Here is a 26,498-nt window from a genome sequence, read left to right on the forward strand (position 1 = left end):
CATTTATCGCAGCGTAGTCAGTTTATGAATGAAATTGGAATTTTGCTAAATTTAACAAAATTATACTTGCTTAGATTTTCATTTTTTGCAGTGGAGTTACAATATTGGGGGCACATGGTGGTGCAGTGGTTAGCACTGTTGCCTCACACCTCTGGGACCCAGGTTTGAGTCTCCACCTGGGTCACATGTGTGTGGAGTTTGCATGTTCCTAATTTAGTGTGAGTAGTGTGTGTGTGTATATATATTAACAATTCCAACCTTCCTATATCCGGCCTTCGGACCGGCAAAAGTGACCCCAAAGAGACACTCTGGCGGAGCATTTTATTATTATTAATTTAATTGATACTTCATTGATCCCCTGTAGGGAAATTATCTTTACGCATCCCTCAACTTGCTCTTTGTGGAGTAAGTTGTCTGTGAAGGGCTGCCACCCGTAGCGGCGCTCAGGGAGCTGGGGGTTAAGGGTCTTGCTCAAGGACCCGCAGACGCGCTGCCCTTTTTTTTCTCTTTTTTATTAATGCTATACTATATACAAACATTTTGCAAGCACATCTTAGGATATAGTTCACTGTGACAATATAAATCGTAGAAGAGAACTAAAACAACAGCGACTGTGTTTATGTGATTATTGAGGTCTGTCTAGAATATCTTACTGTATCTAAAATCCCAAAATAAATTATAGTTTCAAAGGCATTACATTCAAAAGAACAGGACACATTTATATCTCTTTTAAATTTGGCAATCTTACAATTCACTGGATAACAGCAGTGAAGAATGTTTAAAGTTACCTCCCGCACCTTATTCGAAATAATGAAAGTTCTAGGTAACATCCAAGTAAATTCTCAATCTATGTCATCAAACAGATTATTCCAATAAAATAATGCAGCTGGCTTAGATACAATATTCCTCTGAATTATGTCTAATGCATTTGTTGGTCGTTTCTTTGTTCAGAAGAGGACACATGCTGGCCTATAAACAGACCCTCAGGAACTAGAGGAGGAAGAGTGCGGTGTCTAGATTTTTCGCTAGTCGCTTTTTTGAAGAAAAAAAAAAACGTTGCTAAAGGGGTCAATGAACTCGCTAAATACACTGGGTGTGGCTTGTTTCTGATTTTCTGATTGGAGAAATCTGCAGTGTTGCAGCTGTATCTGTGGAAGACACACATCTCAGCTCTTCTCTGTCCAGGCACCTAATTGGTGGAATGAATTCCCCCTAGATGTCCGAACAGCTGAATCCTTGAATGTCTTCAAGCGACGACTCAAAACATTCCTTTTTCAGAAATACCTGACGTAGTACTTCTGTATTCTTACTCGGCTTTTTTTCTGGTGTGTGTGTTTAAAAAAAAACAAATAAATAAATACATTCTGCACTTCTCAACTGAGTTTTCAGACAGATGGTATTCACAGCTTGGGTCCTTATTGAGCTAGCATTGGAAATTCATCGCAGAGTCTCAAAGCACTTATGTAAGTCGCTCTGGCTAAGGGCGTCTGGCAAATACTGTAAATGTAAAATGTGGTGGCTGTCCCAGTTCTTCCCTATAGTCGGCGAGGAGAGCTTCCATCAGTGACGTACGTCAGTAAAGGTCACACAAGTAACATTTACTGTTTTGCACTTCTTTCTCTGTTTGGATGTATAAAAGTTTATTTTGTAACTGACATTTCATTAACCGCGGTGAAGTTGGTTTTATGTTCGATATTCACTACATTTGCTGACATCTAAACTGCAAAACCTTCTGCGGGGATCATGACTGATGAGGCAATTTTCCCGACTAAAAACGCCAGTGTTCTGCCTACACAAGGCAGAAATAAGGAGCCACTACTCACCAGACTGACTTCAAGTTACTACCATTTAACAGCCATAATTAAATCACACAAATTTGCATAATGACCGAATGACAGACTTGGGAGGATTCAGCTGCAGGAAGCTGTATTTACTGGCAAATTTAGGCATGAAATGAAAAGACAGGGTATTTACCTGAATACATTCTAGTGTCTGAACAGCAACCAAAGGCTTACCAACCTTTTGGCACTTGTCACATTCCAAGATCTGCAAGATATTGACAATTAATATCAGCACAGATTACACCATTATTTGAAGAACTACGTCATCTACAATTAAACATACCCAGTTTTCAATGTCAACTGACATGCCAAACCAGTAAAACCTTGAAGATATAGCATGTCTTGTTTTTCTTATGCCTGTGTGCCCTCCAATTGGAGATGAATGAAATTCCATGAAGAGAGTCTTTGCTTCCTCTCTGGTTTTCACCACTCTCCTCTTCACAAACCAGAGTTCTCCACCCATATTGCAATTAAAAAAATGTTTAATACATACATTCATAATATACCAGAATGTTTTTTCCCTTAAGAATTACTAACCTTTCAGTATGAACTTCTCATCAAATCTCCTCATATTTTGCTTCTGTGCCTTACTATACCCTGCAGGCTATGCTTGTGAAGAGACAAAATTATAAACTTCATCCCAGTTTTCCATAGCTCTACAAATAGACAGATTTTAAAAAGCAAAATTAGTAGTAGTAGTGTTTTCTCTGGCGAGAGTTTATTGTATCTATGTTCTGATGGTGTAACAGTCAATCGATTCTAAACTATGTGTTGATTGTTAAAGCCGACGTGATTTAATCGACTCAATTAACAAATATCAACGCATATGACTATATGACGATACAACAAAACACTGCTGAAAAAAAATCTGTGAAAAAATCTCTGAAGGCAATCTAGAGACTCACCTTAGTACAGACTAATACGTTACAGTACTTTATGTAGTTCAGTATACCTATGTTCCTACATTTGCAGAGTAAGCTATACATATCCAGAAATTGTTTTTGTTGTTAAAGTACAAATACAAGACAGTGTTTCTTGTGCAGACATGTGGTTTTGACACTTTTTAAAGAAAATTGTAAAGCACTTTTTTTGCAGTTTCCCCCCAAAACATTCAGTTTTTTAAATGAACAATTAAACATTTAAGTCCTTCTAAATTTAAATAAATTCCACTAAAACTAGCTTATGTTCCACTGAATTGAAAATATTGATCATGCAGGCTGATACTGAATAGAAATGTATTGCACTGCAGTAACAGTTCAAACATCGCTAGACATCGAATCGCTGCTTTGCAAAATCGAAATCAATCCAATCGTACTGTAGTAGTATAAGTGTAGAATAATGACTTTCTTTCACCAACAAAAACAACTCTGCCTTTCTGGACTCATGTATGACGTGGGCACGAAGACCTCACTCTCACAAAATATTATAATGCTTTTGTATCGAATAAATGTAGTTCTAGATTAAACAACAACGAATAAGACTTACTTTTCTATGTATATGTAATATTTCCACTCTAACTAAAGCAAAACCCACAGATTATAGTAGTTCCAAGCAGCAAATGAAATACACGTGTACAGCCGAGTTTAATGGCAGAATTTGATCCCATACGTACAGAATTCGGGGGAGTAGGAATGTAAACAGTATAATAACAATCACCTCGATGTGTCTAATGCACGAAATAAACACAAATATTAACAAATCATTAATAATATTTAAGATAAGACACGTTAAAACTAACATACAAACCTCCGCTTTTGGCAAACAAACAAGAGTGGCAAAAACTTTCTGCGTTTGGAGATTTACGGCGTAATGATGCTGTACGCATGCGCTGTAGCGCTTAGTTTTTGGCAGGTAGCGGAGGAGGGTCCAGCTGCAGCCGACTGTAGAGTAGAGATCCACAGGATATATGTCATCTCCACAGGAAACACGTGATCTTTAAGAACGTAAAGTGGGGCTAATCTTTACGACGTAAAGTGGAGATCCACAGGAAACACGTGTTTTTTAAGAACGTAAAGTGGGGCTAATCTTTACGACGTAACCCTCTTGGAAAAGAACAGAACAGCAGCCATGTGACCTAGAAGCGGAGAGACATGAAGGTAAAATTGTCGGCTGTAAACCCAAGGTTTTATCTCTGCTCTACTTATCCATTGTTTAAGCTATTCAAGCCACTCCTTCTGAACCTAAAACTGTCCCAGTAGCTTATGTTCTCTGTTTGTCAGTGACACGAGCGTTACATGGAGCTAACTAAAAGTGTGAAATATTCTCCTCGTTTAACTTCACATGTGGTGCCTAATCTGAAAAGAATTACTGTCATGATCCCGAAGATATTGCAGTTTAGATGTCAGTAAATGTCGCGAATATCGAACATAAAACCAACTTCACCGCGGTATTACACGTAAGGAGCAGTTCTGACAATGTAAGGTGTACACTAAAGAAAATCACTTTGTTTTCCTGAATGAACAAGAGACACTTTTCATTAGAAATTTGTTTGGATGTTTTGGACATTTTCAGTGGTATAACTGGGAAAGCGGGCAGGCTTTTCATTATGGAAATAGCTCACAAGACGTACTTGCTGAAACTTCAGTGTGTAGGACTGTGATGTTTTAATTTGAGGAAACACTGTCAGCTACAATCCACACTTAGTCGAAACTTTTCCCTCTCCTCCTCCTTGGAGCTTCATGCTGCGCTCCTGTGTGTGTGGTGTGAGTGACAGCAAGGCCTGTGATATTAGCCAATCACAGTTTGTTGTGGGCGGGACATTAAATGAAGCAGCTGGTAGAGAGCAAACGGCACAGAAGAAGAAATGGCAGCGGAGCCATAGTAGCGCACCTTATAATTGCTTAATATCGGTGATAGTTAAAATAAAACGCCAATACCGATAATTGGCTAAATGCCTAATATTGCCCACCAATAATTGTTGAACTTTAATATTAATATGACGACATCCATACGAATATTGCAGTCACACTAAGAGTAAAATCTGTGAGTATTGACTATAGTGTAATATCCTCACTGGGTAGGTTTTTTTTTTTTCCCCCAACTGGACTACTGACTACTATTGGTACTGTCCCAGTGAACCTATTAGGGGTCATCGGCACCATGTTCTTCTAGATGTTGGTAGCTTATTTGCAGGATGTAGAGGCAGAATTTGCTCCTGTAGCTGCACTGTTGGAAGCTCTTTGGCAAATACACTATTTTTGCAAAGATTGTATTGCCTGATACAGTGAAGAGCAAAAACATGTGGTTGAGGCCAAATAAGCCCACTATTCAATTTTTAAAACTTTATGACTTCTGAAAATTAAACAAACTATCCATTGTGTAAGAGGTTTTGGTTAATCTTTGTGTATCCTCTGTTCTTACCTAGGTTGGCCGTTTGTGGATATATGACAACGAGAGAGATGCTTTGGACCAGAGAGTCTGTTCTTCTCTTTCAGGTTGTGACATTTATTTAATCCTTCATGACTATTTCTAGGCCTGTCTTGTTCATCCATCCTCTAACTTGGGTAAGAGAGAGAACAGAATGGGGCGGATGACATCTCAGACCACGCGAGGAATCAGCTCTATAGATACAGTCAGTGTTTCATTGTGAACCTGACAGGCCATTGTGGAGACCAGTCTGTACTGACCAGTAACCTACAGTGAAAATTGGCATGTTTTGGGATATTGAGGACAAGAAAAGAATGACTATTTGTTTCAGATTTAAAATCATTAAGTGCCAAGTAACCCATGAGGTGACAAAGGTGGCTGTTTAGGGTGCTGTCTTCTAAAGGGGCGCCGACTTAGCAAACCATTAGCAGTCTGTCGGCAGTCTGACGAAACTGAAAAAAATTTTGATCCCATGGTTGGCAAAATAGTTGTTTGATCACTGGGCATTTTAGCTAGGCCTTTAACCCCAAAAAATGCTCCAGGGTAGATACAGGCAAAGGGCTGACCCAGTGCTCTGTACCTGTACTTGTACTCCTACTTCTACAAATGGCAGCTACATTATCACTATAACTTTTATATATGCACGAGAAATCAGGATGTCTTATGAACAATTTTCTGAAATTAACTGTTTTATCTGTATGTTTGTTTTCATGAATTCTGCAGTATATTGACATTGTACAAACAGCAGCCCATGAAAGCTCATTAAAAGTATGTGGGCTGTTCTTCTGTGATCTAATTAATGGTATATGATACTTTGATATGTAATCTAATTGGATTAAATTTTTTTATCAGACATTTGTAATGTCTCTTCTATGTCATCATTCCTGCTGCGCATGTGACCAGAATGAATATGAAATCGATGGCATATGTTGCCGTAAATGTTCCCCTGGTAAGTCGCATTATACCTGGATGAGCCATTCCCATTGGTTTGAAATGTTGGAGGAATTTGGCAGAGTAATCACTGCCCATTTTAATTTCAGGAAGTCGTGTATCCAGACATTGTACAAAGCAGAGTACTGGTCACTGTGCTCCGTGTTTGGATTCTACATTCAGTGAAACACCAAATGCTCTTAAAAAATGTCACCCCTGTACAGTCTGTGCTGAAGGTAAGAAAATCAGTGACACTAACTTTTCATCCTGTATAATGTATCCGTTTCTATATTTGTCGTGGTGTCTTTTCACAATCCTCCACAGATCGTGGTCTTAAGACAGTAAAGGAGTGTATGCCATCTTCAGACACAGTGTGTGGAGTCCTGAACGGACACTATTGCATTGATCGCTATGGTGAAGGATGCAGAGAAGCCAAAGAACACACAACCTGCAAGCCTGGACAGTCCATCAGGCGGCCTGGTTTGTTTGGATTCCTCATTTTCTCACATTAATGCTATAAAAAACCCAACACTTCAGTTTGGCTCCTTGAGAATAATTTCTGCGCATTAGACACTCGTAATGTTTTCCTTTCAGGAACAGAATATAATGATGCTGTATGTGAGGCCTGCAGTGATCATTCTTATTCCAACGGATCTTTTACATCCTGCAAACCACATACAGAGTAAGTTTTTTGTAATTCCTATCTTTAAGCAAATATTTTGTTGAAATGTTCTTGTTTTTCTCTGTGTTAGAATTACATTTTATCACAATGCAAGGGCGTAGGTTTGGTTTCAACATTGTTAGGGACCAAACCCCCTGCCCCCACAGTATTGGTAGGGACATGCCTAAATCTACACCCTGATCATGGTGGCATATTTTTCAGCTGTGCATCCAGAGGACTTGTCACCGTCAAATCTGGAAACCACTCATCAGATTCGCAATGTGGAGAGAGGAGTCGGGCTCTTGTCATTGTTGTGACAGTTGGCCTAATATTAACAATAGGAGGAGTAGTATTATGTATATATATAAGAAAAAATGGAAACCAGAAGGGGTAAGTACCTTATCTACATTAGGTGAAATATGAAATCCAAATAAGTTTATAAATCGTATTGATAAATTTAGTTTTTAGGTGCTTGGATACAGAATCGAGTATGCTTTTTTTTAAAAAAAAAAAAACATTTTGTACATATACAGCTCCATGACAAAGTATTTGCCTCCTTCCAGATTCCCTCTATTTTCGCTTCTCTGCTCTCAATTAACACTTAATTGATTCTGATCTCCAGACACATTTAGGATAATACAAAGGACAGCCTGAAAAAATACAAGACCGATTTTAAATCACCATTTGAGTCATTGAAGGAAAAAATTCACCAACACCCATATTACCCGTGTGACAAAGTAACTGCCCCCCTAAACTTGATAGCTGATTGTGCTGCCTGTATCAGCAACAGCTGCAATCATACACTTGCGGCAGGAGATCAGTCTTTGACATCACTGTGGAGAAATTCTTTGCCTCAGCATTTTATTTTGGAAAAAGTATGATGTAGTTCTTTCAACAATTCTTTTATCAGGCACTGATATATTAATTTTACTTGCATTCTACAATTTTTACAGTTCCCCGCCTCAGAAGGGTCAGGTGGATCAACGTCAGTGCGGCGTTGAGCATTGTTCTGAGTTTTCATGCCAGTCAGAGATGCTGGATGGTGTTGAAGTCAAAGAGACACTACTTGTGCCTGGCAGGCAAACTGCATGAGATCCAGATGGTCATTGAAGAGGTGTTTGAGCTGTTTCAGGACCTGCCTCTCAAAGGACTACAAGATGTGTGAAGTGCAAACAACTGGTCTGGAGTCATTAAAGGAGCTGGAGTGCTTGCTTGTTGGAACAGGGACCCCAGAACATATCTTGCAGTGCTGGAGCATCATCTACAGACTCAAGGAGAAACGGGTACTGAATGACCCTGCATCACTGGCTGGTATGTGGCCTTGCCTGTGTACAGTTTCCCCAGTTTTTCTTCACCTGGCCAGTGGAGTCAGACGGACCGACTGAGAGGTGGAGTGGGGATGTTTGACGTCCCTAAAAAAGACACCAAATGGCTCCTCTGCTAGGCTGTTGTGGTGGTGCTACTGGGTGTGAGATACTTGCTGTCTTTGAGCTTCCACAGCAAATCCCCCCAACTCAGAGGCTTTAAAATCAATGTACTGTAAGCTGTCTCTCAAGTGAAGCACAGCACTACATGTGTGTGCATTTTGAACACCGTTGCACTGGTGACATACTGTAAACCTACTTTAAAATGAATGGATTTTTTTGTACCCGGAAGTGGAATACATTTTCAGATTTCTTTTTTTGTGTACATACTTCATTAATATAGTTTTATTTTATTTTTTGAATAGTTAATACTATATGTGCAATTATGTTGAGCTGTTTATGTTGGTGCAATGTTGTGGTTTTTCCCTTTGAAGGACACTAACATGCAGTAAAACAATTTGTATAATAATACATAGATATATAATACGTTTACATAATACATTGTAAGGAATCCTCTTGCAGTGTCTCGTTTCAGCAAAACAGTGGTTTATTCAGTAGCAAAAATAACGTAATTACGGTGCTGTATAGTTTTATTAATGTATAATTAGCATTACATGTTGGTGCACATGTGCCTCTTGCCTGTGCTGTTATGCTTGTGCCTCCCTCAGTGGTGACAGTCTTCAGGTTTGGGGTATTTATAATCCCCTCCAATCATCAATCAGTCCATCTGTAAATTCTGCCCCCTAGGGAGACCCACAAGAACTGCAACACCAAGAACTATTTACACCAACAACTATAACCTCTCTGAGATGCTACAGAATTAAATTTTACGTCAAAGGCTTTTGTATCAGTCAAAATTAAAAACTGTCATTTTTTCTTTATGAAAAAACTCAAGGGGAAGCTTGACTGTGTTGTAACTTTATTGCTGTAAAATAGATTTATTGTTATGCATACTTGATTGACTGAGAGTTATACAATTATATTTCATTGATTTGTAAGAGGGGCGGCATGGTGGCGCAATGGTTAGCACTGTTGCCTCACACCTCTGGTACCTGGGTTCGAATCTCCGCCTGGGTCACATGTGTGTGGAGTTTGCATGTTCTCCCCATGTTGTCGTGGGGTTTCCTCCGGGTACTCCAGTTTCCCCCCACAGTCCAAAAAACATGCTGAGGCTAATTGGAGTTGCAAAATTGCCCATAGGTGTGTATGTGTGAGTGAATGGTGTGTGAGTGTGCCCTGCGATGGGCTAGCCCCCCATCCTGGGTTGTTCCCGGCCTCGTGCCCATTGCTTCCGGGATAGGCTCCGGACCCCCCGCGACCCAATAGGATAAGCGGTTTGGAAAATGGATGGATGGATGGATGATTTGTAAGAAATACAGTTATTGAGAGTATGTTTGTCAGTGTATTATGTTGATGCTAGAAAACTGCATTTCCCATGATTCTTTGAGAAGACGAAGAGCGGGATCTCAGCTCACGCAAAAAAATAAAATAAAAGGGGTTTTTTTTTTGCTTATGTTTCGAATGGAAGGCTGGAGAGGCGAACTTTGAGAAGCCATTAACTTTGTTGTAATTTGTGTTGTACACCAAATTTTGAAGTCTAACATAAAGACTCGTCATTTTCCATTATTGACGTCTTGTCCATTCTTGTTAAAAGGATTTGCTACGACATATTTTGGTGCCGAAACCCGGGATTAATAATGAGTGAACGGGACACACGTAAAGATGCAGCCGGAGCTGCGGGAGCAGCAGAGGAGGATCGTCAAAGGATAATGGAACGAATGAAACGAAAACGGGGAACAATTAGAGGTGCTACTACACGACTTGTACATCAAATTGACTCAGAAATGGCTAAACCAGATCCGGATATTGAACATTTGAGCACTTTGCTGGAAATGCTAGCTGCAAAGGAGCACAGTTTGCTTGATTTAGATGGTGAAATAGAACGCCAAACTGCACTGGATGACTTGGAGATGGAGGTTGAAACCTCAGAAGAATATAAGGAGCGTATCATGTTGTCCAAGAGCCGCGCACAGCGCATGATTAGGCAAAGGGAGGACTCGCTCCGTGGAGCGTCACATCAAAGGGTGAGTGACGCTAGCTCATCAACGCAGAGAGCAACAGTAAAGTTACCCAAGCTGATAATTCACAAATATGATGGCGATGTCAGCTTGTGGCAAGAGTTTTGGAGCCAATATGAAGCTGCTATTCACCAGAACGAAGCACTGTGTAAAGGAGAAAAGTTTACATATCTGAAAACATATCTTACTGGACAGGCAGCAAAGGCAGTAGCAGGGCTAACATTGACAGATGAGAATTATGACAATGCAGTTGAGTTACTGCAAAACAGATTTGGAAGAAAGGATATGGTGATTAGTGCTCACATGTCAAAACTACTTAACCTAACACCTGTTAAAAAATCCTATGATGTACACGCTTTGAGACAGCTATATGATGAATGTGAAGTTCAAATTAGAAGTTTGGAATCACTAGGCGTAGTGTCAGAAAGATATGGAGGCCTACTATGCCCAATACTCCTGAAAATGATTCCAGATGACATTGCACTTGAATATAGCCGTCAGAGAAAAGAGGATGAGGAATGGAAGGTGTCTGAAATAGTCACCTTTTTACAGAAGGAAGTTCAAAGTAGGGAAAGAGCACTTCAAATGACGAAATCATACACTCCACAGAAGACGGAGAACAAGCAATACAAGTTATCGTTCAATGAAAGGTTTAAAAGACCTAGCATGCAATCTGCTGCTGCACTGCACACAGCTAGCCAGAAACAAGTCAACTGTTTATTCTGTGATGGGGCTGAACACAAATCAGAAAACTGCCCAAACTATGACATTGTTGAAAGAAAGGACAAGTTAAAGGGAATGGGAAGATGTTTTGTGTGTCTAGGCCAGAAGCACATTGCAAAATTCTGTAGGATGAAGAATGTGTCCTGTGAGAAATGTGGAAGGAGACATCACGTTGCTGTGTGCACTGGTGAAAGGGTTGCTGTGCAGTCCCTATCTGGATCTGAATCAAGGGAGACAGTAGTTTCCTCAGTCCTTCCCTATCCAGTGAAAAGTAAATCAGGTGAACAGAAAGCTGTGTTGCTACAGACTGTGAAGGCATGGGTTGGAGGCCCATCAGACAAGGAAATAGCTCGTTGCTTACTGGATGGAGGCAGTCAGAGAAGTTTCATCCATGAAAGCTTGGTGAAGCGCTTAAAATTGCCAATAATAAGACAAGAGACACTCACACTACATACATTTGGCTCTCCTGTTCCCACAAGGTCACAACGCAATACAGTTAGGGTCATGCTGCAGAACATCTGGGATCCTAATCAGAAAATCGAAATAGAAGCTGTGGAAACCCCACAAGTGTGCTCAGCGGTAATGAAGGTCCCTGGTGAACAGATTCAGCATGAACTCAAGAAAAGAGGACTCCAACTAGCAGACTTCCTAGGAAGTGATGGAGAACCCGAGCTCGCTGTCCTCATCGGAGCTGACTACTATTGGCAGATAGTGACAGGGAAGTTTGAGAGACTAACAGAAGCATTGGTGGCATTGGAAAGTACCTTTGGTTGGTCTGTACAGGGACCAGTGTCTGCATCAAGCATTACTGAGGCAACTTGCATGTTCAATCCCTTGGGAGAAGATGTAGTCCTCTCTAAACAGCTGAAGGCATTCTGGGAAATTGAGTCTTTGGGTATCACAAATGAGATAGCACAGGACCCAATAGAAAATGAGACTCTACAGATGTTTGAGAGAACGGCAACTTATCAGGACAGAAGGTACCAAGTACAGTTGCCATGGAAACCAGAAGCAGTGGAGCTTCCCGACAACTACAGAATTGCCAAAAAACGGTTTGAAGGTCTAAAGAAAAGATTCAAGAGGGATGTGACTTTGTTTAGCAGATATAATCATGTGGTGGAAGACTATTTAGAGCAGAACATTGCAGAGGATGTGCCACAAGGCAGTGAAGGTGCAGACACTGTAAAATATTATATGCCACACCATGCAGTGCTCAGAGAAGACAAGGCGACAACCAAATTAAGAGTAGTTTTTGATGCATCGTCCCATGAAGATGGCTGTCCGTCTCTGAATGACTGCTTACTTAAAGGGCCAAACCTGAATCCAGATCTGCTCAGTGTTCTCATCAGATTTAGACGACACAAAATCGCATTCCTAGCAGACATAAAACAGGCCTTCCTGCAAATACGCCTAGCAGAAAAGGACAGAGATGCAGTCAGATTCTTGTGGTTCTCAGGTCCACCAACATGGGAAGAGAATGATCAGCTGCGCATTTTGCGGATGACAAGAGTGGTGTTTGGGGCAACACCAAGCCCATTTCTGCTTGCCGCTACAATCCAAAGACACCTGAAACAATATGAAACCGAACAACCACAAGTTATAAATACAATAAAGGAGTCACTTTACGTGGATGATTTTATTTCAAGCGAGCATACCATTGAAGAGGCATACCATGTAACAACAGCTGCCAAACAAATGCTGGCTACTGCGGGTATGGAGCTCTGCAAATGGATGACGAACTCAGACGAACTGAAGAAAAAATGGGAGGAGAGTTCAGTGAACTACATGATGGCGCCTGAAACAAATGGAACAGTGCTGAAAGTACTTGGGCTAGTGTGGAGGCCGGCGACCGACGATTTCACCTTTGACCTCAAATCACTAGTGAGCCTTCTAACAGAAACGAAAGGCACGAAAAGAAGCGTGTTACAGTCATCAGCACGTGTTTATGATCCACTGGGCTTCTTGAATCCCTTTACCATCAGAGTTAAGTGCATGTTCCAAGAGATGTGGGAAAGAGGACTCTCATGGGACGAGAAACTGCCACCAGATCTAAACCAAGAATGGCAACAGTGGTGTTCAGAACTGACCCAGTTACACAAGCTTGCCATACCAAGGTGGTACAAAATAGACATGCAGCAAGAAAACAAGCATGAGTTGAAACTGCATATATTCTGTGATGCTAGCGAGAAGGCTTACAGTGCTGTGGCTTATCTGCAAGGCAAAACACAAGACGGAGAAACAACAATGAGCCTTGTCGCTTCCAAATCCAGGGTGGCTCCTCTAAAAAGAATGACTCTGCCACGTCTGGAGCTCATGGGAGCTGCGATTGGAGCGAGGCTGGCAGACAACTTAAGCACCTCCTTGAAAATGGAACAGACTCAAATAAAAATGTGGACTGACTCCATGATCGTGCTGCACTGGATTTGCAGCTCTGCTCAAAGGTGGAAACCATTTGTTGCGAACAGAGTGATTGAGATCCAGACACTTACCAATCCAGCTTCGTGGTCACACATCTCAGGAAAGATAAATCCAGCTGATTTTCCGACAAGGGGACAAACAGTTGAGACATTGATACAGAACCAGCTATGGTGGAATGGTCCCAGTGTTCCTCCATCAACCGAGCAGACACCACAGACTGGTGGTGGAGACATTTCAGATGAAGTGAATGTAGAACTTAAATCCAGTTATAAAGTCACTGTACAGCTTACTGTCAATGATACCCGTGTTTATGAACCAGTACTGGAGGTTGAAAGGTATAGCAAACTGAAAAGGGTTCTTAGAGTGACAGCATGGATCAGAAGATTCATAAACAATGCTAAACCAACAACATCAAATTTACATGGTGATCTGACTGCAGATGAGCTTCTTGAAGCTGAAAGGTACTGGATTAAGGTTGCTCAACATCAGGGTTTCAGTCAGGAGGTCCAGCTACTGAAGGCAGGAAAAACTGCAAGGCACGGCAGTAAGATCCAAGAGCTTAAGCCATTCTTTGATGAACATGAGCTGCTAAGTGTTGGAGGAAGGCTGCAGCAGTCCAACTTTACATTCAGAGAGCAACATCCTTGGATTCTGCCTAACAAACATAGATTATCAGAACTACTGATACAGGATTGTCACGAAAGTGTGATGCACTCAGGAGTAAGAGACACTCTCGTACAAGTGAGAGAGAGATACTGGATCATCCGTGCTAGGCAGATGGTCAAGAGCATTGTGGCCAGATGCACAGTGTGTAAGAAATTCAAGGCGAAAGCTGGACAACAACCCACTGCACCTTTGCCTAAGGACCGAATATCTGAATCACCACCATTTGAAGTCACAGGCGTGGATTTTGCTGGGCCACTTTATGTGAAGGCGGATGGCTCTGTAAAAAGATCATACATTGCTTTGTTTACTTGTGCTGTTACCAGAGCTGTACATTTAGAGTTGGTTTCAGATCAGTCAACAGAGGCATTTCTGTTAGCATTGAAAAGATTCATTGCTAGGAGAGGATTATGCCGAGTCATCTATTCTGACAATGCTAAAACATTTAAGAGAGCAGACCAAGACTTGAAAGAGCTTTGGAAGAACATCAAAGATCCGCAGTTATTGCAGTTCTTCACACAGAGAGGGATCACTTGGAAGTTCATCGCAGAGCGAGCAGCCTGGTGGGGAGGATTCTGGGAGCGACTTGTCCGATCAGTGAAAACTTGTCTCAAAAGGGTTCTAGGCAAGGCGTCCCTCAACTTTGAAGAACTGTGCACTGTACTAACGGAGGTTGAGGCTACCCTGAATTCTAGACCTTTGACCTTTGTACACAATGAGGTAGATGAGCCACAACCACTGACACCAGCCAATTTCCTGGTTGGCAAACGACTGACGTCTCTACCGCCTAAGACATTTCCAGGCGACATTCATCATCAAACGCTTAAAAGGGATGACATCACTCGAAGATGGAAGTACAGGCAGAAGCTTATGACTAACTTCTGGAACACCTGGCGCAAGGACTATTTAATGGAACTGAAGTCAGCGCATCACTGTGGTCCATCAAGGTCCACCCCTCTGAAACTGGGTGATGTTGTGCTCATTGAACAAGACAACCTGCCCAGACAAGTCAGGAAACTTGGAAGAATTGAAGAGCTGTTTCCTGGCCGAGATGGTCTTGTTAGGTCATGTTTAGTTCGTACTACCACAGGAACCTTGTTGAGAAGGCCGATTCAGTTGTTGTATAATTTAGAGATTTAGATGAACAAGTAGTTCATCGGGGGGAGAATGTTGTAACTTTATTACTGTTAAATGGATTTATTGTTATGCATACTTGATTGACTGACAGTTATACAATTATATTTCATTGATTTGTAAGAAATACAGTTATTGAGAGTATGTTTAAGTCAGTGTATTATGTTGATGCTAGAAAACTGCATTTCCCATGATTCTTTGAGAAGACGAAGAGCGGGATCTCAGCTCACGCAAAAAAAAAAAAAAATAAAAGGGGTTTTTTTTTTGCTTATGTTTCGAATGGAAGGCTGGAGAGGCGAACTTTGAGAAGCCATTAACTTTGTTGTAATTTGTGTTGTACACCAAATTTTGAAGTCTAACATAAAGACTCGTCATTTTCCATTATTGACGTCTTGTCCATTCTTGTTAAAAGGATTTGCTACGACAGACTGCAATTGCACATTCTGCCATTTGTGATCAAAAAGAGTATATTGTAGCACCAGTGGGGCGCATTGTTGTAATTGTTAATGGTTGCATTTCCTTATTGTTGCACGTGTGCTTGCCCGTGTCTTGTGTGTACCCGGTCCGATCCTCCTGTGTAATTAGTTTATGTAAATCTCCCACCATGTGTGCATCTTGCAGTTGAGCGTCTGACAACCTTGCGTTTCCGCTCTGTGTGATTGGCTCGGTGCTCGTTGGGTGCCTGATGTAGCCTTTTTCAGGACAATAAAGAGCGTTTCCTCCCCGACAAGTGAGTCTCTGTGTTTCTCTCTGCTCCCGCGAAGCCTCGGTCTGCCCGATGCCGTAATGTGTACAGTATACTGTACCATCTGTGCTCTGTTTAAACTTCACTGCAGGCACTATTTCAAAATATTTCTTGCAAGTGTGAACTTGCATGACCAATGAACCCCATTTTTTTCTTTTATGTAGGTCTTTGGGTGTGCCTTATAGACTTGGGATATGCATAAACCAAACAATTCCTATATACTTCTGCAAAGTAAAGCACAATCTCCTTAAAAATTGTCAATAAAGCATCACTATTCCTCTCTCAGGCAGCATCCCCAAAAGCTTCAGATTGTACCGATAGAAGCCATTTGCCAAATGCCACTTGCTACAGCAAACTCACACGTTGAAGGACATGAGCCTTCTCAAGTACAAGTTGCTCAGTCCCTTCTTGTAAACCTCAGTGTTTGTGGTCCATTTTAGTTCATTATCTATTTTTGTCTGTATGAACTCCACATCACTGCCGTTGATGTACACGGGAGTGGATGGAACCATCCTCATCCTGAAATCCACAGCAGATTCCATGGTCTTAGTCACACTGATCTGCAGGCAGTTCTCCTCACACTAGAAATCTATCAGGCCACTGCATTCCACTTCCTGGTGACCCTCAATACATCCAACAATTACAGAGGCAGGAAATAGTCATGAGGATTTGAAGCCTGCAGAAGAATTTGGCTCACTCTTGTCCTGGAAGTGCAGGATGATGGCAGCGTGGATGGGCGACACGGACAGGTTGGTCAGGGTTCGGTCTCCCAGCTCCACGTCCAGCGTCACCGAGCCCAGGTGAGGCTTCCAGCTCAGGGTACATATGGCCTGGGGGAGGGGCATGTTGGGGGGGGGGTGTTAGAGTGAAGAACAAGAAATGGAACTAGAGACAGCATAAGCAGTGGGGTGTGAAGCCTCAACACAGTGAATGGCGTCAGTCAGCAGGGAAGGCGGGGGTAAGTGGGAGGTGGGGTTACGGCCCAGGACAAACCGCTGCCCATTTGCCAGCTGCAATTCACGTTTTATCCAGCAGGTGTCACTGCTATACAAGTTTTCCATGAACCAAAGCTTTGGAAAATAACTACAGACACTCCTGGGTAGGTGTGGAGGCTGGGATCAAGTCTCAGTTTAACTCATATTATGTATAATAATAATAATAATAATAATAATAATAATAATAATATTTGCCCCCAGTTGTCTGTATTTCCTTTAGACTCTGGTATTTAAGATCCAGGATTTCAGCATCCGAACTTCCTGCTCACCCCCCCCCATGATTGATGAGGCAATACCCGAATACAGTCAGCCAGTTCCAGAAGCCGAGAGCCGCGAAGTTAGAATTTTCTAGTTTTCGGATCTTTTCCAGTCAAAAGTGTTGCAGATTGTTGAAACGGTAGCGACCTTATGCAGAGAAGTTTTGGTGAGTTTTGTTGTATTTTTGTAGAGTTTGAGAGAAGTGTGTTGTACGAGTAAATGGTTTAACTGAAGTTCGTTTTCGAACCGAAAATGTTGACATAATTCAAAGTAAATGGGTTATTTTCCGGTTTTACTTGACAACTGAATGCATAAATGCTGTTTTTTAAATTTATTTTACGTCTTCTATATTACTATATTATATGTGTAGTGAGGCTAACGTGTTGTGGAAAAATACCGTAGTCATTTTGAGTTAACCGTGAAACATAAACTGTTTATTTTTCTTTTCCAACTGTTAAGATTTAAGCACTTTTGACTAAAAATATAATATTAATGGGTTTTTCTTCCCCACCGGAGAGTTTCCCATCTCACTGTTATTGTGGTAGGATTGCAATTACCTCTCATTGATTAGATGAATGAGGACTGAACAGAACATTGAACTGAATTGTATTATAAAAACATCCTATGTGATTCTGTTCATTGTTGAATTCTTTTGCCATGTTGTTCATATGGTTTGAGTTGAATAGTATATTTTCAGCTGTATCCTAAGATAACACTGATTTAAAAGGTCAGTACATTCAAGAAAGGCGCTATAGTAAGAGTTGCAGACTCTTTCAGATTGAGAGTTACTGAAGGGAAAAAGGTAAATCGTTTAGTGAATCTATCAATCCAAGAGTAAGTATCCAGACTGGTCTTAAAAAAACATCTAGTTGACAAAACTAATTAAAACTAGGATGGTAATTACCAAAACCTATTCTGGATCTAAAAAAGGGAAAGAGGGGAATGTGTGTATGTGTAACTGTGTGTTATTGTATGTGTAATTTCGGTAAAATTGTCGGCTGTAAACCCAAGGTTTTATCTCTGCTCTACTTATCCATTGTTTAAGCTATTCAAGCCACTCCTTCTGAACCTAAAACTGTCCCAGTAGCTTATGTTCTCTGTTTGTCAGTGACACGAGCGTTACATGGAGCTAACTAAAAGTGTGAAATATTCTCCTCGTTTAACTTCACATGTGGTGCCTAATCTGAAAAGAATTACTGTCATGATCCCGAAGATATTGCAGTTTAGATGTCAGTAAATGTCGCGAATATCGAACATAAAACCAACTTCACCGCGGTATTACACGTAAGGAGCAGTTCTGACAATGTAAGGTGTACACTAAAGAAAATCACTTTGTTTTCCTGAATGAACAAGAGACACTTTTCATTAGAAATTCGCTTTGATGTTTTGGACATTTTCAGCGGTATAACTGGGAAAGCGGGCAGGCTTTTCATTATGGAAAACTAAGAGTAAAATCTGTGAGTATTGACTATAGTAATATCCTCACTGGGTAGTTTTTTTTTTTTTCCCCAACTGGACTACTGACTACTATTGGTACTGTCCCAGTGAACCTATTAGGGGTCATCGGCACCATGTTCTTCTAGATGTTGGTAGCTTATTTGCAGGATGTAGAGGCAGAATTTGCTCCTGTAGCTGCACTGTTGGAAGCTCTTTGGCAAATACACTATTTTTGCAAAGATTGTATTGCCTGATACAGTGAAGAGCAAAAACATGTGGTTGAGGCCAAATAAGCCCACTATTCAATTTTTAAAACTTTATGACTTCTGAAAATTAAACAAACTATCCATTGTGTAAGAGGTTTTGGTTAATCTTTGTGTATCCTCTGTTCTTACCTAGGTTGGCCGTTTGTGGATATATGACAACGAGAGAGATGCTTTGGACCAGAGAGTCTGTTCTTCTCTTTCAGGTTGTGACATTTATTTAATCCTTCATGACTATTTCTAGGCCTGTCTTGTTCATCCATCCTCTAACTTGGGTAAGAGAGAGAACAGAATGGGGCGGATGACATCTCAGACCACGCGAGGAATCAGCTCTATAGATACAGTCAGTGTTTCATTGTGAACCTGACAGGCCATTGTGGAGACCAGTCTGTACTGACCAGTAACCTACAGTGAAAATTGGCATGTTTTGGGATATTGAGGACAAGAAAAGAATGACTATTTGTTTCAGATTTAAAATCATTAAGTGCCAAGTAACCCATGAGGTGACAAAGGTGGCTGTTTAGGGTGCTGTCTTCTAAAGGGGCGCCGACTTAGCAAACCATTAGCAGTCTGTCGGCAGTCTGACGAAACTGAAAAAAATTTTGATCCCATGGTTGGCAAAATAGTTGTTTGATCACTGGGCATTTTAGCTAGGCCTTTAACCCCAAAAAATGCTCCAGGGTAGATACAGGCAAAGGGCTGACCCAGTGCTCTGTACCTGTACTTGTACTCCTACTTCTACAAATGGCAGCTACATTATCACTATAACTTTTATATATGCACGAGAAATCAGGATGTCTTATGAACAATTTTCTGAAATTAACTGTTTTATCTGTATGTTTGTTTTCATGAATTATGCAGTATATTGACATTGTACAAACAGCAGCCCATGAAAGCTCATTAAAAGTATGTGGGCTGTTCTTCTGTGATCTAATTAATGGTATATGATACTTTGATATGTAATCTAATTGGATTAAATTTTTTTATCAGACATTTGTAATGTCTCTTCTATGTCATCATTCCTGCTGCGCATGTGACCAGAATGAATATGAAATCGATGGCATATGTTGCCGTAAATGTTCCCCTGGTAAGTCACATTATACCTGGATGAGCCATTCCCATTGGTTTGAAATGTTGGAGGAATTTGGCAGAGTAATCACTGCCCATTTTAATTTCAGGAAGTCGTGTATCCAGACATTGTACAAAGCAGAGTACTGGTCACTGTGCTCCGTGTTTGGATTCTACATTCAGTGAAACACCAAATGCTCTTAAAAAATGTCACCCCTGTACAGTCTGTGCTGAAGGTAAGAATATCAGTGACACTAACTTTTCATCCTGCATAATGTATCTGTTTTTATTGTAGGCGTTTTGTACATCTGTCATGGTGTCTTTTCACAATCCTCCACAGATCGTGGTCTTAAGACAGTAAAGGAGTGTATGCCATCTTCAGACACAGTGTGTGGAGTCCTGAACGGACACTATTGCATTGATCACTATGGTGAAGCATGCAGAGAAGATAAAGAACACACAACCTACAAGCCTGGACAGTCCATCAGGCGGCCTGGTTTGTTTGGAATCCTCATTTTCTCACATTAATGCTATAAAAAACCCAACACTTCAGTTTGGCTCCTTGAGAATAATTTCTGCACATTAAAGACACTCGTAATGTTTTCCTTTCAGGAACAGAATATAATGATACTGTATGTGAGGCCTGCAGTGATCATTCTTATTCCAACGGCTCTTTTACGTCCTGCAAACCACATACAGAGTAAGTTTTTTGTAATTCCTATCTTTAAGCAAATATTTTATTGAAATGTTCTTGTTTTTCTCTGTGTTTAGAATTACAATGCAAGGGCGTAGGTTTGGTTTCAACATTGTTAGGGACCAAACCCCCTGCCCCCACAGTATTGGTAGGGACATGCTTAAATCTACGTCTTGATCATGGTGGCATATTTTTCAGCTGTGCATCCAGAGGATTTGTCACCGTTAAATCTGGAAACCACTCATCAGATTCGCAATGTGGGGGGGAGAGGAGTCGGACTCCTGTCGTTGTTGTGACAGTTGGCCTAATATTAACAATAGGAGTAACATCATGCAGATTATATAGAAAAAAATGGAGACTAAAAGGGGTAAGTACCTTACCTACATTAGGTGATATATGAAGTCCAAATAGGTTTATAAATCGTATTAATAAATTTTTAGGCGTTTGGGTACAGAATCGAGTATGTTTTTTTTTTTTTTTAGTTTTACATTTTGTACATGTACAGCTCCGTGACAAAGTATTTGCCTCCTTCTAGATTTCTTCTATTTTCGCTTCTCCATAACACTTAATTGATTCTGATCTCCAGACACATTTAGGATAATACAAAGGACAGCCTGAGTAAACACAACACAGACTTTAAATCACCATTTCAAATTCATTGAAAGTAACTGCCCCCCTAAACTTGATAGCTGATTGTGCTGCCTGTATCAGCAACAGCTGCAATCATACACTTGCGGCAGGAGATCAGTCTTTGACATCACTGTGGAGAAATTCTTTGCCTCAGCATTTTATTTTGGAAAAAGTATGATGTAGTTCTTTCAACAATTCTTTTATCAGGCACTGATATATTAATTTTACTTGCATTCTACAATTTTTACAGTTCCCCGCCTCAGAAGGGTCAGGTGGATCAACGTCAGTGAGCCTTGAGCATTGTTCTGAGTTTTCATGCCAGTCAGAGATGCTGGATGGTGTTGAAGTCAAAGAGACACTACTTGTGCCTGGCAGGCAAACTGCATGAGATCCAGATGGTCATTGAAGAGGTGTTTGAGCTGTTTCAGGACCTGCCTCTCAAAGGACTACAAGATGTGTGAAGTGCAAACAACTGGTCTGGAGTCATTAAAGGAGCTGGAGTGCTTGCTTGTTGGAACAGGGACCCCAGAACATATCTTACAGTGCTGGAGCATCATCTACAGACTCAAGGAGAAACGGGTACTGAAAGACCCTGCATCACTGGCTGGTATGTGGCCTTGCCTGTGTACAGTTTCCCCAGTTTTTCTTCACCTGGCCAGTGGAGTCAGACGGACCGACTGAGAGGTGGAGTGGGGATGTTTGACGTCCCTAAAAAAGACACCAAATGGCTGCTCTGCTGGTGCTACTGGGTGTGAGATACTTGCTGTCTTTGAGCTTCCACAGCAAATCTCCCCAACTCAGAGGCTTTAAAATCAATGTACTGTAAGCTGTCTCTCAAGTGAAGCACAGCACTACATGTGTGTGCATTGTGAACACCGTTGCACTGGTGACATACTGTAAACCCACTATGAAATGAATGGAAGTACTAGACTTTTTTTGTACCTGGAAGTGGAATAGATTTTCATATTTATTTTTTGGTGTACATACTTCATTAATATAGTTTTATTTTTTGAGCAATTATGTTGAGCTGTTATCCATCCATCCATCCATCCATTTTCCAAACCGCTTATCCTATTGGGTCGCGGGGGGTCCGAAGCCTATCCCGGAAGCAATGGGCACGAGGCAGGAAACAACCCAGGATGGGGGGCCAGCCCATCGCAGGGCACACTCACACACCAGTCACTCACACAGGCACACCTATGGGCAATTCAGCGACGCCAATTAGCCTCAGCATGTTTTTTGGACTGTGGGGGGAAACTGGAGTACCCGGAGGAAACCCCACGACAACATGGGGAGAACATGCAAACTCCACACACATGTGACCCAGGCGGAGACTCGAACCCGGGTCCCAGAGGTGTGAGGCAGCAGTGCTAACCACTGCACCACCATGCCGCCCCCTTGAGCTGTTATATTGGTGCAATTTTATGAGATGTTTTTTCCTTTGAAGGGTATTAACATGCAGTAAAACATTCTGTATACATATATAATACGTTTACATAATATATTGTAAGGAATCGTTTCAGCAAAACAGTGGTTTATTCAGTAGTAAAAATAATGTAATTACGGTGCTGTATAGTTTTATTAATGTATAATTAGCATTACATGTTGGTGCACATGTGCCTCTTGCCTGTGCTGTTATGCTTGTGCCTCCCTCAGTGGTGACAGTCCTCAGGTTCGTATGGAAGATTATAAGCACAAAAATTCAAATGGCAATTCATTTTGCAATTGTCAATTCAATATTCAACCAGAGCATGCATTTGTCATTTCAATATTTAATCTGTGCATGTAATTTGAAAATACATTTTGCAATCGGCAATTCAATGTGCAAAGTGCTTATGCAATCCTTAATTCATTTCATAATGTTTTGAATAAAAAATAGAATGACAATTCACTGAATTGCATTTCGTTTTGCCATGGGCTTTTTGCCTCTTTATTCAAATGGCAATGGCGTCCCCGGGAATTGCATTGCATGTTGGGGAGAAAACTCAATTTGCAATTCCCAACTGTCAGACCGCTCATCAAGGTGGACCTTCATTAACGACGTCACTTCCTTGTTTAGGGCCTCGCTACCATTGATTTGTTCGTTTAGTTAGAATGAGTAAACCCCCTTTATCTTCTTTATTATTATTTTTTTTAATTTTTTTATTATTATTTATTTTTATTATTTGTAATAATTATAACTAGTTGCACTTTTCCTTATTTGATTGTAACATGCTGATTATATCATTGCAATAACATGCTTTTACCACAGGAGGTGTGATATATTGTTATGTAGACTTTTATAAGTAACTGTTTGTTTGAGTTTGTAATTGTTTTGCTCTAAATAAAGTTCTTTAAAACGTAAAAAAAAAAAGTTAGAATGAGTAATGGCGGCAGAAGAGCTTGCAGTAAATATTTCTGCCTTAGCAGATGACATGGAAATTAATCGGGTATCAGCAGTAGATGCGTTTGATAGGTTGTTTGTGTTGTCACAGAGGGTAGAGGAACTTACAATCTTAACTGGACTTGATACGAGAAGGGTGCAAACTAATGTAGCTCAGGCGTTACATCAAGTCACGCAGTTGGTTACCCTCTGTGACAACACAAACAACCTATCAAACGCATCTACTGCTGATACCCGATTAATTTCCATGTCATCTGCTAAGGCAGAAATATTTGCTGCAAGCTCTTCTGCCGCCATTACTCATTCTAACTAAACGAACAAATCAATGGTAGCGAGGCCCTAAACAAGGAAGTGACGTCGTTAATGAAGGTCCACCTTGATGAGCGATCTGACAGTTGGGAATTGCAAATTGAGTTTTCTCCCCAACATGCAATGCAATTCCCGGGGACGCCATTGCCATTTGAATAAAGAGGCAAAAAGCCCATGGCAAAACGAAATGCAATTCAGTGAATTGTCATTCTATTTTTTATTCAAAACATTATGAAATGAATTAAGGATTGCATAAGCACTTTGCACATTGAATTGCCGATTGCAAAATGTATTTTCAAATTACATGCACAGATTAAATATTGAAATGACAAATGCATGCTCTGATTGAATATTGAATTGACAATTGCCAAATGAATTGCCATTTGAATAAAGAGGCAAAAAGCCCATGGCAAAACGAAATGCAATTCAGTGAATTGTCATTCTATTTTTTATTCAAAACATTATGAAATGAATTAAGGATTGCATAAGCACTTTGCACATTGAATTGCCGATTGCAAAATGTATTTTCAAATTACATGCACAGATTAAATATTGAAATGACAAATGCATGCTCTGGTTGAATATTGAATTGACAATTGCAAAATGAATTGCCATTTGAATTTTTGTGCTTATAATCTTCCATAGGTTCGGGGTATTTATAATCCCCTCCAATCATCAATCAGTCCATCTGTCAATTCTGCCCCCTAGGGAGACCCACAAGAACTGCAACACCAAGAACTATTTACAGCAACTACTATAACTTCTTTCTGAGATGCTACAGAATTAAATTTTACCTCAAAGGCATTTGTATCAGTCAAAATTAAAAACTGTCATTTTTTCTTTATGAAAAAACTCAAGGGGAAGCTTGACTGCAATTGCACATTCTGCCATTTGTGATCAAAAAGAGTATATTGTAGCACCAGTGGGGCGCATTGTTGTAATTGTTAATGGTTGCATTTCCTTATTGTTGCACGTGTGCTTGCCCGTGTCTTGTGTGTACCCGGTCCGATCCTCCTGTGTAATTAGTTTATGTAAATCTCCCACCATGTGTGCATCTTGCAGTTCAGCGTCTGACAACCTTGCGTTTCCGCTCTGTGTGATTGGCTCGGTGCTCGTTGGGTGCCTGATGTAGCCCTTTTCAGGACAATAAAGAGCGTGTCCTCCCCGGCAAGTGAGTCTCTGTGTTTCTCTCTGCTCCCGCGAAGCCTCGGTCTGCCCGATGCCGTAATGTGTACAGTATACTGTACCATCTGTGCTCTGTTTAAACTTCACTGCAGGCACTATTTCAAAATATTTCTTGCAAGTGTGAACTTGCATGACCAATGAACCCCATTTTTTTCTTTTATGTAGGTCTTTGGGTGTGCCTTATAGACTTGGGATATGCCTAAACCAAAGAATTCCTATATACTTCTGCAAAGTAAAGCATAATCTCCTTAAAAATTGTCAATAAAGCATCATTATTCCTCTTTCAGGCAGCATCCCCAAAAGCTTCAGATTGTACCACTAGAATCCATTTGCCTTTCTGCTCCCAGAATGCAGCATAAAATGCCACTTGCTACAGCAAACTCACGCGTTGAAGGACATGAGCCTTCTCAAGTACAAATTGCTCAGTCCCTTCCTGTAAACCTGTGTTTGTGGTCCATTCTAGTTCATTATCTATTTTTGTCTGTATGAGCTCCACATCACTGCCATTGATGTACACAGGAGTGGATGGAACTGTCCTCATCCTGAAATCCACTGCAGACTCCATGGTCTTAGTCACACTGATCTACAGGCAGTTCCCCTCACACTAGAAATCTACCAGGCCACTGCATTCCACTTCCTGGTGACCCTCAATACATCCAACAATTACAGAGGCACCTGAGAACTTCTGCAGGTAGCAAGTCTTTGTCTTATACTTGCAGACATTAGGCAGTTATTGTGCCAGACCGTCATGGTAGCCCAGCTGCCCGTCTCCCACCATCCCCAGTAGCGTCAGTAGATGATGTACTTCCAGCACTGGTGCACAGCAAGGCTATATTCTCTCTCCTGTTCTCCCTTTACACAAATAATCGCAACACTGCATGCAGCTCCACCAAAATCCTCAGGTGGTATGATAACAGTAGTGGGCTTCATACCCATCAATAATATAATCTTCTGTTCATGCCAAACAATATTAGCAACACTCTGAAAATGGTGGAGATGGCAATGGGCTTTGGCTACTATCCTCCTTCCCTGCACAGAAATGGATTTGCAGAATAGACTGTGCAATACTGCCCCACACAGGCAAAACACACTAACTACAATGGACTTTGAAATTGAGTAAGAGGTTTTTGACTGTCCACCCATATGTGTAGCAGGTAGAATGATAGGGTTTGATCCGACTGTGGTCATAACTCAGTTTTGATAAAGATAAAAAAGACAATTAGTGTTGCCTTTGTCTGGCAGTATACTATCATACCATCATGACCTGATCCACTCCCAATATACACATATATTAAAAATAGTACATGAATCTAAATATAAATCATTAGGAAATAAATACTACATTAATAATAT

General features: G+C 40.8%; 1 protein-coding gene and 1 long non-coding RNA gene across 6 annotated transcripts; one reads left to right on the forward strand and one right to left on the reverse strand.

Moving 5' to 3' along the window:
* Nucleotides 1-351: 351 nt before the first annotated feature.
* Nucleotides 352-3,665, reverse strand: LOC125746237 (uncharacterized). Of its 3 annotated transcripts, none has more exons than XR_007398891.1 (5): nt 3,588-3,665; nt 2,379-2,497; nt 2,125-2,294; nt 1,975-2,046; nt 352-1,322 (listed from the first exon to the last, which is right to left on the reverse strand). It is a non-coding gene; the product is annotated as an uncharacterized LOC125746237 (long non-coding RNA). The 3 variants fall into 3 exon arrangements; XR_007398892.1 differs by having other exon boundaries at nt 352-1,535; XR_007398890.1 differs by having other exon boundaries at nt 352-2,046.
* Nucleotides 3,666-3,859: 194 nt separating this feature from the next.
* On the forward strand, nt 3,860-25,105 carry LOC125746510 (tumor necrosis factor receptor superfamily member 5-like). Of its 3 annotated transcripts, none has more exons than XM_049020546.1 (9): nt 3,860-3,937; nt 5,206-5,275; nt 6,060-6,156; nt 6,248-6,373; nt 6,462-6,617; nt 6,732-6,819; nt 7,021-7,188; nt 21,519-22,940; nt 24,606-25,105. In XM_049020546.1, exons 2-8 carry the CDS (start codon nt 5,225-5,227, stop codon nt 21,556-21,558), a joined length of 726 nt encoding a protein of 241 aa, XP_048876503.1. In that variant the 5' UTR covers nt 3,860-3,937; nt 5,206-5,224; the 3' UTR covers nt 21,559-22,940; nt 24,606-25,105. The 3 variants fall into 3 exon arrangements, with proteins under 3 accessions (XP_048876503.1, XP_048876501.1, XP_048876502.1); XM_049020545.1 differs by lacking the exons at nt 3,860-3,937; nt 5,206-5,275; nt 6,060-6,156; ... (2 more) ...; nt 6,732-6,819; nt 7,021-7,188 and adding exons at nt 17,277-17,342; nt 19,013-19,082; nt 19,867-19,963; ... (2 more) ...; nt 20,557-20,644; nt 20,837-21,005; XM_049020544.1 differs by lacking the exons at nt 21,519-22,940; nt 24,606-25,105 and adding an exon at nt 7,752-8,996.
* The last annotated feature ends 1,393 nt before the right edge of the window (nt 25,106-26,498 follow it).

The sequence above is a fragment of the Brienomyrus brachyistius genome, chromosome 7, assembly GCF_023856365.1.
Source record: "Brienomyrus brachyistius isolate T26 chromosome 7, BBRACH_0.4, whole genome shotgun sequence".
In the NCBI taxonomy this organism is placed as follows: Eukaryota; Metazoa; Chordata; class Actinopteri; order Osteoglossiformes; family Mormyridae; genus Brienomyrus; species Brienomyrus brachyistius.

Bases quoted from the DNA above. Each gene is read 5' to 3' on its own strand.
- LOC125746510 (XM_049020544.1), top strand. From the start codon at position 5,225: ATGACAACGAGAGAGATGCTTTGGACCAGAGAGTCTGTTCTTCTCTTT. The intron at 6,157-6,247 runs GTAAGTCGCATT...TTTTAATTTCAG, and splicing joins TTGCCGTAAATGTTCCCCTG to GAAGTCGTGTATCCAGACAT. The intron at 7,189-7,751 runs GTAAGTACCTTA...CAATTTTTACAG, and splicing joins AAAAATGGAAACCAGAAGGG to TTCCCCGCCTCAGAAGGGTC.